The sequence below is a fragment of the Bipolaris oryzae genome (genome assembly GCF_000523455.1).
Source record: "Bipolaris oryzae ATCC 44560 unplaced genomic scaffold scaffold_101, whole genome shotgun sequence".
Lineage (NCBI taxonomy): Eukaryota > Fungi > Ascomycota > Dothideomycetes > Pleosporales > Pleosporaceae > Bipolaris > Bipolaris oryzae.
Genome location: NW_006911377.1, coordinates 1 through 12,558, shown reverse-complemented (window position 1 = coordinate 12,558; position 12,558 = coordinate 1). Strand labels below are relative to the sequence as shown.

Here is a 12,558-nt window from a genome sequence, read left to right as displayed (position 1 = left end):
GTGATTGATGTCGATAGGCGTGACACAAAGAACTTACGCGTGGTGTTAAGTAGCAGCCCCCAAAGAAGGTTGGGTTGTGGTACTTGTCGCTTTGAATTTTGTCAGTTACAGGACGCACACGTGCTACCTGAAATGATAATTCAATGACATGATAGGCCATGCTGAGCCATGAGTGACGACATAGACATTACCTGTAAAAGATGGAAACCGAAGCGGAAGGAATGCGGTGACCCTATCCAAGCCTCCAGTGGGTTTCATCAACTATACAACACGGGAGAAGACGACGCAAAAATTCAGGCATGGAGAGAAGTGATTACTCAACTGTTACTGAGAAGCCGCATATTTCGCCAAAGCGCCTCTGATAGGCTGCGAAACGAGTTGGCCTGCCTACGTACGGGTTGAGTAAGCATGATGCTGCCTTAGAAGCGGCAAGCCTCTTCGGTAATGCAAAAAGACTCCACTTTAATGCGATACCTACCTGGATACTGGAACTTGGATGGCTTTATCGGGAAATATCTAAAATGTAAGGCTTCCAGCTCGTTCAACGTTGGTAGTACTTGCAATCCAGATAAGTCAGATAGGCGGTTGATTGGCATGTTCCAGTCAGCTGTACTTTGCAGATATATTGCAGTATAAGTAAGGTGGAGGTTCTATACTCAGTTTCTATCGCCGATTATAGGATACTCTACTCAGCTGCTCTTCAGCAATGGTATTTACACGCGGAGGACATCTCGCTTCACTACTAGCTGTACTGGCCCTCTTTGTCGAGTCGGCTATCGGCGAAGCAAACTGTGAAGCATCTACCTTTCAAGATGTGAAGCTCTCGAATGGAAAGATCCTCAATATCGTCACACAATTCCATACAGGCCTTTCGTTCGAAGCCCCTGCAGAAGCGAATCATTACTCGGTCAATGTGACAGATCTTGACGCCTGCGAAGTAACTATCACTTACACCTATCCCGGCTACAACGATACCATCAACACTTCAGTATGGTTGCCCGCTCACGGAAAGTGGACTGGACGATTTCTCGGCGCAGGGGGTAGTGGGTGGTCCACAGGGCCGGACACTAATACCACACTTCCTTGGGCAGCCAGTGAAGGCTTCGCTGTTGTCGCAACCGACGGCGGACATACTGGTGGAGATACCGAGTGGTCGCTAGTGAGTCCCGGAAACATCAACTGGATCCTTTTACAAGATTTCTCTTCAATAACATTGAATGATGCTGCGACCCTTGGGAAAGCTGTTACCGAAAAGTACTATGGTAAAGCACCAAGTTACAGCTACTGGAATGGTTGCTCCACTGGTGGAAGACAAGGACACATGATGGCGCAGAGATATCCGGATCAGTACGATGGGATTCTCGCGGCTGCGCCAGCAATATATTGGAGTCAGTTGATGCTGCAGCTTTTCTGGCCACAGGCTGTCATGAACGAGAATGGTATGGGTCCCATCGAAAGCCTAGGATGTCCTTGCTGATGTCTGTCAGGCTTTCCTACTCCATGTGAGCTGGAGGTCATCAATACAGCTGCCATTCAAGCCTGCGATAATCTCGACGGTCTCGAAGATGGTATCATCTCTCTTCCTAAAGAGTGTTCTTTTGACCCAGCAACTGTCATAGGAAAGGAATACATTTGCCCATCATCAAACAAGAGCACGATAATCACAGAAGCCGTGGCTACAGTAGCCCGACTCATCTGGCAGGGTGCAACCACATCCGAAGGCGACTTTCTGTGGTACCCGGATAACATCGGCGCTCCCTTCGGCGGCCTCGCTAATACGACATGTGAAAATGGCACATGTACTGGCGTCCCGTTCTTCTTACCCGAAATCTGGATCAGAGACTTCCTTACTCTTGATCGCAAATTTGACACCGCGCAGATTAACAGAACATACTTTGAGGAGCTCTTTCACCAATCCGTTAACCTCTACGACTCGATAATAGGAACCTCAGACACGAATCTTGACGGCTTCCGCAAAGCAGGTGGAAAACTGATCAATTGGCAGGGACTTGCTGACCAGTATGTTTCACCTGATACCACGACACACTACGTCAAAGAGGTGCATGACCGCGACTCAAATGCGAGTGAATACTATCGGTTTTTCGAGGCGCCGGGTATAAACCATTGTGGTGGTGGACTCGGATGGTATCCTGGCGAAGGGCTGAAAGCGCTCATTGAATGGGTGGAGAATGGCGTGGCTCCAGAAACGCTTGCAGCGGAGACATCAAAGGGAGGAAATGCGAATCTCTGCTTGTGGCCAAAACACTTGGTATATATTGGGGGTGATCCGGATGAGTCGACTTCGTTCGAATGCCAGTAGACCGGTAGGAGATCTCAGGGGTTGAGTTAGATCCCAGAATTAGTACTGATCTGAGCCCAAACGATGTGGGCTGTAGAGCAAGGAAACAGTAAACCATATCCCCGAAGAAAGAATGATAGAAAGAGCTTCCAAGAGCTATCTTCATATTTTTAAGAGCTAACGGTGAAGCAAGTACTCTCACTTGTCCCAACGAGACTCCCAACCTATGACGTTCTTATCGTTACTTATCGTCACGTGTGTCAGCATCCCACCATTGAGCTGGCATGATACGTAGCTGAACCTCATCATTCCTTGCACTGCTCGAGATAAGAATTTACTTCCTTTCTGCCTATAAAATGGCCGGATTACCTTCTCTCCCCACGGAGCTCTTGCAGCAAATTGCTTCTTCACTACCCTGCTCCTCAGTCCTCAACTTACTTCGCGTCAACCACCAGCTACACAAAGCATACAACGACCGTCTAGTCTTTCAGCGATTAGCAAAACGCGATCTGAACTACTCTCCCCTCTCCAAATGGGGCATCCACAACACAGTGAAACTAGTCGAAGACGACGACCCCATTCTGACCACCGCCTCGCTGACCGAAACAATCCGCCTCGCCTTCGCAGCTGAAAAATGCATCCAATCCACCACCCAAAACTCCTCAGCCTGGGTCTTCAAAGTCCAAAAGCACACGAGGCGCTTCGCCATCCTCGACTGGCTCCCCCACATGATGGCCCTGGACCACTCTGCCACAAACAACTTGAAACCCGAACCCTTTCTCATCCTCTACAACGACCTGCTCATGTATGAAGCTCCAGAAAACGATCTTATTGCTACAAACTTTATCATGACGTGTACGTTGCTGCACCAACTCCGGTACTGCGTCGACGCGAAGAAGCAAGTCAAGAAACCGCTGGATAAGCACTTTGAAGCGAACCCCGCCAGATCCATCCCCTCACATGCTGATTCAATCACGCACCTCCGCAACCACGTCCGTAGGTACGGCAGATTTAAACAGAGCTTCCATCTCGACCAAGCTGCTGCACTGCTGCCGACTTTCCTCTTGGAACTAGCCGTGTACCGGCTTTTCCCAGAGCAGTTGCGGCGCCAGCTGCCCTCGGTGTCATGCATAGGGTTTAGATCAAACATGCGGATCCCGCCCGTCTTCTCACAGGATAGCTCCGGCACTTCGTTTGCAGAATGCCATGTGGAGAAAATGACGAACCCCAAGTTTCTCACGGGAAAGTGGACGGGGTATTACTCTGAGCAGAGGGACTCGGTGCACGTGCGCTCGTTCGATCCGCCCATGCGCGATATCAACATCGTGGCGCGTGCGGCTGAGGGTGCGTCGGATGTGGCTGCTGTGATTGATCGGGAGACGAGGGGCGTGGATGCTCATGGGGAATTCTCACTCCAGGGTCGCGTCAAGAAGAATGGGCAGGTGGAACTGGTGAAGCGGTACATTGTGAGTGGGTGGACGTGGCCGTGGCTGGGTTGTATGACGCCGTTCGGCATTGCGGGGACGTGGGGAGACGCTTCGGATGAGTTTGACGAGTTTGATAGTTTTGGGGGCTACTTTTGGATTTGGAAGGAGGACTGGTGTGAAGGGGATAGGTGAGTACATGCAAAAGCGTATATCTTCAATTGTTCTTTCCGGTATTATATATAAAATGGGGGGGTTAAATTTACGAGGCAAAAAGAACTCAAGCTGTGTTTGGGGTATAATGTCCTTTGTACGTAAAACAAGAAAAAGAAAGGGAAACAGTCGAGTCTTTATCCAGAATAAGTCACTCTGCTTCCACATTCTCCGTCTCATCTAGGGCTTGCATAACCTCTTCCATTTCTTTGGGGCTAGTGATGCCCCACACGCCCCCTCCCTTGACGGACCCTTTCATTCCGACTTCTTTACCTACCAGATTCCTACCAACCTTGCCTGGCCCGATGCCCACATAGCGCATTATCTTCTCTTCTTCGTGTAGATACTTTACGCTCTTCCACCATTGTACTGTTTCGACACAACTGCGCGCGAGGAGGTCTTTGAGTTGATCCTTGTCGGTGAATGGTTTACCAGAAACATTGGATATGCACGGCAATATACCAGGCCATGTTACTATATCACGCCCGTTGTTGGTCTTGTTGTGCAGAATTTGCTTCATGGTCTCTTGGGCAGGCTTCATGAGAAGGCTGTGGAAGGGGGCGTCGGACTTGAGGCGAACATGGCGTGGATCGTGGCCACCAAATTGACGGAGATTGGTCAGCAGTGTGTTTATGCGAGCAATGCTTCCACTGAGTACAATCTGGTTCTTGGAATTGAGGTTGGCGATGGCGACTTGCTGGACGGCAGGGAGAGAGTCGTGGGAATCTGCTTTTGAGCCGAGTGCGAGAAACTCGTGTATGCCTTGGATGAGGGATTGCATGTGCTCCTCGGATTCACAGACCAAAGCTACCATGCCAAACTCGCCGCCTTCTTCTGCTACGGCCTCTTGGCTGCATTTGGCCATGACCTCTGCTCGCCTCCGCACCATCTTCAGTGCATCGCCAAAGGTTAGATAGCCGCCAGCGACGAGTGCAGCAAACTCTCCCAGAGAATGGCCAAGGGTGATGTCGACACGCTCGCCCGTCTTGAAACCAAACTCCTTTTCCAGTATGCGCAGGATCAGAATCGACGTGGCCATAATGGCGGGTTGCGCATTCTCGGTTTTTGTGAGCTCAGCATTGGTACCAGATTCTATGACTTTTGTAAGAGGAAGCTTGAGCGTATCATCGATTTCCTCGAGAATGGGTTTCGCGGTTCCGGGAAAGGCTTCTAGCCATGGCGTGCACATGCCCACGCGCTGGACTCCCTGACCTGGCTTCAATCAGTAGGCTGTTCCACGAGGACGAACATGGCGACGGAGGGGTACCAGGAAAGAAGATGGCCGTCTTTGGTCGCTTGCTTGGTGCATCTCGCACGCCGCTCATCCAGCGCCGTGGGGCAGGCGGGCAGCGGTTGACGGGCTGGCCGCATTGCATGCAGCGTCGCGACAGACGCGGGCATGCGTTGACGACGGGCGAGAGAGGGCGAGACATGGCGAAACAAGCGGCTACGGTAGTTCTGGAATCATGACTGAGAGACCATGTAATAAGATTCGCAGACATGCGGAGCTCCTGACGCGGGGGATTGGCGTGGACCCGGCCGCCCGGCTTAGTGCTAGTACTCCCCCAGTAACATTACCGTGGGGTTGCGGCGAGCCCCTCCCACGGCCGAGGTCCTGCTTTTGCTTTCACTTTCCCGCCCTCCCCACTGAACACTGCTGTTGCTACCATGACTCGCGTCACATGACATGTCCATGTATGCTATATATTCTGTATATTCAATCGGTACACATGCATAGTATGTATATATATACACATAACTCCGAATTGACCACAAAGCCATCATGCACCCTGTATGTTGAGCCCAGCATCAACCTGAATTCGCATACCCGTCATGCTGGTATTCTTCGCCAGCATCACAAACGCAGCCACACAGTCCTCCAGGAATGTTTCGTGCTTCAGGGCTGCATTCGCCTTGAGCGTTTTGATGCGCTCTTCCGAGTACTTGAGTCCCTAAGCATTGATCAGCATTGGTCAGTGGGCGGACGTTGTGCGGCAAGAGACGTATGCTTCATACCCATTCAGTCAACAGCAGGCCAGGAAGAACCGTATTGACGCGTATTGTGGGCCCAACAGTCACAGCAAGGCACTTGACCAGCTGCAATTGTGCTGCTTTTGTGACGGCATAAGGCATGCTGCTTCCTCCCTGGCCGATAGCCTATCATGCGTTAGTACCCATATACCAGCCAGTCAAGTACGTAGGCGACATACAGCAATACTTCCGGTCGTAATCATGTGGCCACCGTCAGGGTTAGCATCAAATGTGGCTCTTGCCTCGGAAAGCAAAGCCTTGGGCACTTTGACGTTTGCATTCCAGCACTTATCCCACTCCTCTTCCGACATGGAGTCGAGATCCTCCCACTCAGCGAAACGTGTCCATCCCTGGATTTCTGTCAGCTAGTATTCTATCGATGCAATACATCATTGTAGAATTGTGTGCATACCGCGTTTGAAATGATCAAATCAAGACCGCCTAGCTGCTTGATCGTCTCCTGAACTACTCGTCTCGCATCCGACGTCGACGTCATGTCCTATGATCCTTAGTCCTATTCGCACACTTCCAAGCCCAGGGCAAATCATACCGCCTTAATAACTACAGCTTTGACTCCCAACTCTTCACATGCTTGCTGTACCTTCTGCGCAGGCTCGAGGCGGTTAAAATAGTTAATGGCAATGTTGGCGCCTTCCTTGGCAAACGCCTTGCAGACCAGCTCTCCAAGACCACTAAGTAGGCAATTGTCAGCAATAATTCTCCGAACAACCAAGCCCGATACAGCCATTTGCTATCAAAGCTATCCCTCCTCGTCACTCACGCTGATCCGCCGGTCACAAGAACATTCCGATTTTTGAGGTCGTACGGCATCTTTTGCTGTTGATTGGCGGGTTTGGTCCGATTTTGGAATACAGCAAATGAATTGATTGCCTCGCGGAAGACTTGACAATGTCAGGTTAAGATGGAGAAGCCAAGTTCGAAGCAAGCGCCACAACAAGTATATATGTAGGTGTGGGGCAAATGCTTCCCGAGCTGTGTGCACACGGCAAAAGCACCCCGCCTCAGTCGTACTACTAGTAGTACTACGTACTTGTTCGGATCAGCACCACTACCTCGGCCCGCTTTGTCACACCATTACTGATGAAATAATCCAATCATCGGTCCCTATACACCCATTCCATACCACATCGGAAGTCTCCTTCGCAATGAGCAGCCATGTCCCGACATTCCGATTCGGGAGCTTATATCGACGCCATCGGAATAATGGTGGTCGGGCAACGCAAGGACCCTGACATTGTGACAAGTCAACCAAAGTCAGGTAGGCAAATGCAGGAGGATCGAGTTAGAATAAGCTGACTGAATTTAGAAAGACCTGAATCCACAAGACTGCGCACATCTGCCTTGGGTGTTTGCGATCTGTGAATGATGACTGGACCTTCAATTCTTAGTTAGCCGTTCTCTCTTTCCGCACGCTCATGTCTTCTTATACTACTTTCTGCCCTGGACTAATATATCCAAAACACTCATATTCACAGCAACCAAGACTACGACGCGAATGCTACTCGACAATATTTCTTTACGTGCATTGCGCTGAACCAGGGTTGAGTTGGACGGCCAGAGAGTATTTGCACCACTGGTGCTCGTGCCTGCCAAGAACTTTCGGCCATTGATCACGTCCGACCATCTTCGTTCTCAGTGCAGCACGCTTCTCTTCTCCCTTTCCTTCTCCCCCCACTCCCACATCTGGAGTCAACATTCTTTAGCCCTTAGATATGGATTCCATGGTCAAGGAATGGACAGTGCTTTTGGACCGTTGTTTGGAGCGCCGCGTCCAATCTGATGTTTTCGCTGCCGCAGTCGCGCAGCTACACGCCAAGTCTCCACTGCCAGGCCGGAAACTCGCCGCTCTGCTGCTTCGCCCACGCGTCGCAGACAACAGCAATATCGACCCACGCACTGTAATTTACCTCGAGCAACTCTTGTCGCTGAAGAAGCTTGATGCCTCGGACGTTTTGATTGTCGCACTTCTGTACTCCAAAGTCCGACTACCGGTCAAGACAGAAGAGAAGCCCTCAAAAGATGCAAAATGGAGCAATCCACCAGAATTGGAAGAACTCATTTTTCATCGTTTGCACAAGGTCTTTGCTTCAGAGGAACGTCCAGTCAACAATGTCGAGGCTGTGCATACCCTAGCTGTTGTAGCGCGATGGATGCAGGCAATGGTTACCTCGCATACCAGCGATACCATGATTCAGGCCATGGCTGGCATACAACAGCCACAACAGCAGTCCATCAACGTGCGAGAGGGTCTCGCGATGCTCGTGGTTGGAGTAATTGAGAATTCCAAAATCCTCCGAATTCTAAATCACCCAAAAGCCGAAGGTAAGCTCTCCTTGCTCGCAGACTCGAACATCTTTACAAAAGGGGTGAACCAGTTGGACACAGTTGTGGCAGAACTCGCACTATTGGACCAAATGTGCAGGCATAAAATTCACTGTCGCTGTCTGTGGTTGCCCTTGTTGATAAAACCCCTGTTTTGGAGCAGTGACTAGGCGATTTCATCCCACAATGACATTAAAGAATGGTACTCACAGTTGATTAGAGGTGCGCAAGGAACTCATGAAATCTCTCTCATCATTCATCCCATTTCTTTCAAACAACTCGGCGGGATCGCAGACATCTCTGTCGTTAGCAAACAGATTAGAGATCTCGCAAAAACAACACGACTTGTACGAAAAGCTTCCAAACGTCAATGGCGAGGGAAACGAGAGCGCTGGTCTTGAAGTTGCTGCACTTCAGCTTGATGCAGTAATGGAGCTGCCACAAGCGAATACACGGGCTGGTCTATACGTATTTCTGAATTCATTAGTAAGTCATCACGTTACTGACATTGTCCACTAGCCACTGACAGCCATAAGCTTGTTGCACGACCACTAACTGATGACTTTGTTATCATTAGTCACCTCCATACGCGTTACAAGCTAGAACCTCAGAACATGGCAACCGATCTAATCACGGCTGCTTTCGACATTCTCGCCAATGCCATGTACCGCAATGAGCCCACTCAAACCTTGTTCTATCTGAAATCTTTCTTGATCAACAAGATTCCTACTCTCCTAACGCAAATTTCCGGCTCGATATTTCCAATGACAGTTGAGATGTGTATCACTCAGGCGCTGAGCCACGTGGATCCAAACGCTTTCCCGTCTTTCTCGCAAGGCTTCGACGATATCATGGGAAGCAACAATTCTCTTTCAGATGTCAGGCAGGACTATCTCAATGCCTGTGTGCTCCATGGTCTCCTGCCAGCGGGTACTGTGGAGCGCCTCTTAGGGGAAGCACCTATGCAAGGACCACCCGCAAAGAGATACGAGAGGAAGGAATTGCTCAACCAGTGTAAATCTAATTTCGACAAGGTCAGCGTATACATTGATGAACTCGAGAATCTTGATGGGAACGCTGGCGCCATTGTTGCAGCTGTGGCAGACGTATGGTCCAATCCCTCTTACGTGTGATATAACATACTGATTCGGTCATAGTTCATTTCACATCTCTGCGATACACAAACGACTATGTATCTCAAGCAACTTTGCTGTTTGATTTTCAAGAAACCCCAAGCAATGGATGTGATGCTACAATTCACCTCCCCGGCGAGCATACTACAACCGTTGTGCCAGTTTCTGGAAGACTGGCATTATGATAGCGATCAAGGTAAGACCCTAGTCGAAAACAATGCGTGTGGTCTCTAAATAGAACAGGTGAATACCAACCCTTATATGACGAGTTTGGCGCTATACTTGTTCTTGTCATGGCTTTTGTATACCGCTATGATCTGGTATACCATGACATCGGAATTGCTCACGATACATTTATCGCGAAACTATTGCAGCATGGACACCACAGTATACCGCCAGATGAGTTGACCGAAGAGCAGGGCAGACATCTTGGAAGCTGGCTCAAAGGTCTCTATGACTCGGATAAGGAAGGCTTGAGTAACGAAGTCTTTGCGTCGTGTCGACCGCAAGAGTTTTACTTGATCGTACCAACCCTTTTCCATCAGACAGTGGTGGCTTGCTCCCTAGGTGTTTTGTCTTTTGAAACCGTCAAAGGTGGTCTAGAATGTAGGTTCACTCCAAATCCACCATTTTTCAATGCAGAAATGCTGACAACCGTTTAGATCTGGGTGAAACATTCCTCATGCCGTCGCTAATCGGAGGCTTGACCTGGATGGCTTCCTATGCCCTATTGCAGACCCACAACGACCTGGACGCAATGACACGCATTTTCAACGCGATTTTACTCTCCGCACCGTCATCCGGAGACGCACAGGCTATGCACTCCACTATCATAGCAATGGTATCAAGCCGCCTGGAGAAGTGCTTTCGTACACTGCAGCGACGAGAACCGAATCGCAACAACTTCGACTCCTTTTTGCAAGCCATCAAAGTGCATGCGCATTATGAACGCACCGTGTTTGCCACCATGAAGGAGCTGGATCAATGGACAAATGCGCCCAACAGCACATTGAATACTTCACTGCGACACACAGTGCAACAGCTCTCACAATGGGCTTCAACGGCTTCGATGCAACCAAACCCGCCAAGCTACACACACCGTCAATTATATGCTTCGTTGAAGATGCTGGGTGCGGCCCGGACATTACGGGCTATTGTAGACGAGGTGAAGACGCAGACTGACAGCGGTAATGGAGCAGCGGCACTCGATGTTGGGGTATCCATAATCTGCGCGCCAACTGTTGAGGACAGCCCCATCTCGGTAGACTGGGTTGGAAGCACAGTACCAGCGCCCACACCGCAGCGAACGCGTATGAACCTACGGGAGATGCTGAAGCAGGATTTCGACAATGCAGCCAGCCTAGTCGCTACCGACCCCTTGGCCGCGGAGACAATAGTGCGCTTACACCGGCGTGTCGAAGCACACTTTACATCGCTAGCGGAGAGCGGGCTCCAAGCACCTCCAATCAACATACCAAGCGTAAACATGGCAGACATGCAATCGCAATCCATTTCCGAGCACCTGAACCGCGCCATGGATGACGCCGCAGCCGCAAGCATGGTCGAGGATATTTCCAACATGGATAACAAGGCACTCCAGCGCAGCATGGACGAGCTTGCCAGCACTGAGGGGTTGGACCTGTCAGGTATCGGTATGGGTAATGGCGATGCAGGAACTGGCGATATGAGCACGGATCTGGGTAACTTGCCAGACCTGGACCTGGGCGATATGGGAGGTATGGGCATAGACATGGACATGAACATGGACATGGGCGGAGGCGGAGGAGGCGATGATGACTGGGGACTTGATTTTGACAACATGTAGATGATGGTTATACTGTAGCATGTTGTGAAGCATTGATAGAAGGGCTTGAAATATGTATTGGCTAGTTAGACTCCGTTTGGGTACAAAGTAAATGTATTCTTCATCTGAGCAGTAACTCCTTTGGCTCTGATTCATCTTCAGCTGCTTGATCAGCCAACTACTACTCTACCTTTTGCAATGCAACACTGTAAAAAAAAGGGGGGGGGGCAGGACATGCAGATTCAAACAAGACGCGAGACGAATATCAAGATTGGTATTGAACAGAAGCAGCAGCAAAAGCAAGACAAAAACTGAGAGAGAGGAAAGAAAAAAAAAACAGGGGATACACGCATATACAAGTGCGAGTCTAAACCAAAATATAAGCATGACAACTTACTTGCCGCGGAGGAACCCCCCGCATGGGGCGGATGACCTCAAAGATGTGCTAATGCGTAAAAAAAAATATATCAGACCATTGCCTCTTCCCCCCCAACTCCTTACACTAACCCCAACTCCGCCCTCCCCCCCAACCCCCCATCCCCTTTTACGTCAAACAAAGTTTTGCAGGTCGGCTAAAGGAGAAGAAAGAAAGAAAGAAAGAAAGAAAGAAAGAAAGAAAAAAAACAGAAGAATCTCAGAACGCTCGACGAACAAGAACAGGCAAGTCTGGAAATGAACAATGCAAAAATGGAGCAACCAGATGCGGGGGGGAGGGAGGAGGGGGACGCGAAAAAAAAGAGGACGAGCGAACGAACCCCAGACCACCGCCTAAAACTCCAGACGTTTTGTTTTTTTTGGTTAAAAAAAAACAGGGTCTTTGTGTATGTGTATATATATATCAGTAATCATGTAGGAGTTAAGATTCACGACTCGCGGCGCTGGGGCGGCGCATCCTCTAGATGCTGATCGCCATCACCCGCATCTGGGGCCCGCGGACCAACCATCCAATCCTCCATGGCGAGCCACTGACTCCACGTCTTCTCTGCGCCCTCAATCTCGGCGAGTTGGACTTCTTGGAGGGGCTTGAGAAAGGGGACGGATTCATGAGGCGACATATCGTACTGGCACTTTACCTTGGCCCAGCCGACGCTTTTGGCCGTGAAGAGGTAGTTGCGGCGCTCGCACTCGTGCATGGGGCCAACGCCCTTGCGCCAGTCCTCGCCGAAGAAGCCGTGCATGATGCCTGCGCTGTCCATGCCCGTGACGACGAGGCGCCGGATAAAGGGTACGAGCGAGACCCAGGCGGGCGGCGGTGCCGCCGGCTGCTGCTGCGCGTGGTGCGCGTGGTGGAGTCCTACTCCTCCTCCTCCG

At 50.3% G+C, this 12,558-nt stretch overlaps 5 protein-coding genes across 5 annotated transcripts; 3 read left to right on the top strand and 2 right to left on the bottom strand.

Moving 5' to 3' along the window:
• Nucleotides 1-706: 706 nt before the first annotated feature.
• On the top strand, nt 707-2,320 carry COCMIDRAFT_99932 (uncharacterized protein; the record flags this gene model as incomplete). The annotated part of the gene is made up of 2 exons (XM_007691504.1): nt 707-1,445; nt 1,488-2,320. The coding sequence occupies 2 exons, from the start codon at nt 707-709 to the stop codon at nt 2,318-2,320; spliced, it is 1,572 nt and encodes a 523-aa protein (XP_007689694.1).
• A 335-nt stretch (nt 2,321-2,655) lies between these two features.
• COCMIDRAFT_27758 (uncharacterized protein) lies at nt 2,656-3,918 on the top strand (the record flags this gene model as incomplete). The annotated part of the gene is made up of 1 exon (XM_007691491.1): nt 2,656-3,918. One exon carries the CDS (start codon nt 2,656-2,658, stop codon nt 3,916-3,918), a length of 1,263 nt encoding a protein of 420 aa, XP_007689681.1.
• A 169-nt stretch (nt 3,919-4,087) lies between these two features.
• COCMIDRAFT_99897 (uncharacterized protein) lies at nt 4,088-6,798 on the bottom strand (the record flags this gene model as incomplete). The annotated part of the gene is made up of 7 exons (XM_007691503.1): nt 4,088-5,148; nt 5,765-5,888; nt 5,953-6,093; nt 6,147-6,317; nt 6,380-6,466; nt 6,518-6,659; nt 6,749-6,798. The coding sequence occupies 7 exons, from the start codon at nt 6,796-6,798 to the stop codon at nt 4,088-4,090; spliced, it is 1,776 nt and encodes a 591-aa protein (XP_007689693.1).
• A 902-nt stretch (nt 6,799-7,700) lies between these two features.
• On the top strand, nt 7,701-11,268 carry COCMIDRAFT_27755 (uncharacterized protein; the record flags this gene model as incomplete). Its single annotated transcript, XM_007691490.1, has 6 exons — nt 7,701-8,310; nt 8,531-8,796; nt 8,847-9,416; nt 9,468-9,639; nt 9,687-10,049; nt 10,106-11,268. 6 exons carry the CDS (start codon nt 7,701-7,703, stop codon nt 11,266-11,268), a joined length of 3,144 nt encoding a protein of 1,047 aa, XP_007689680.1.
• Nucleotides 11,269-12,110: 842 nt separating this feature from the next.
• COCMIDRAFT_99882 (uncharacterized protein) lies at nt 12,111-12,500 on the bottom strand (the record flags this gene model as incomplete). The annotated part of the gene is made up of 1 exon (XM_007691502.1): nt 12,111-12,500. A coding segment is annotated over one exon (390 nt), but the record flags the coding sequence as incomplete, so codon positions are not given.
• Between the last annotated feature and the right edge of the window lie 58 nt (nt 12,501-12,558).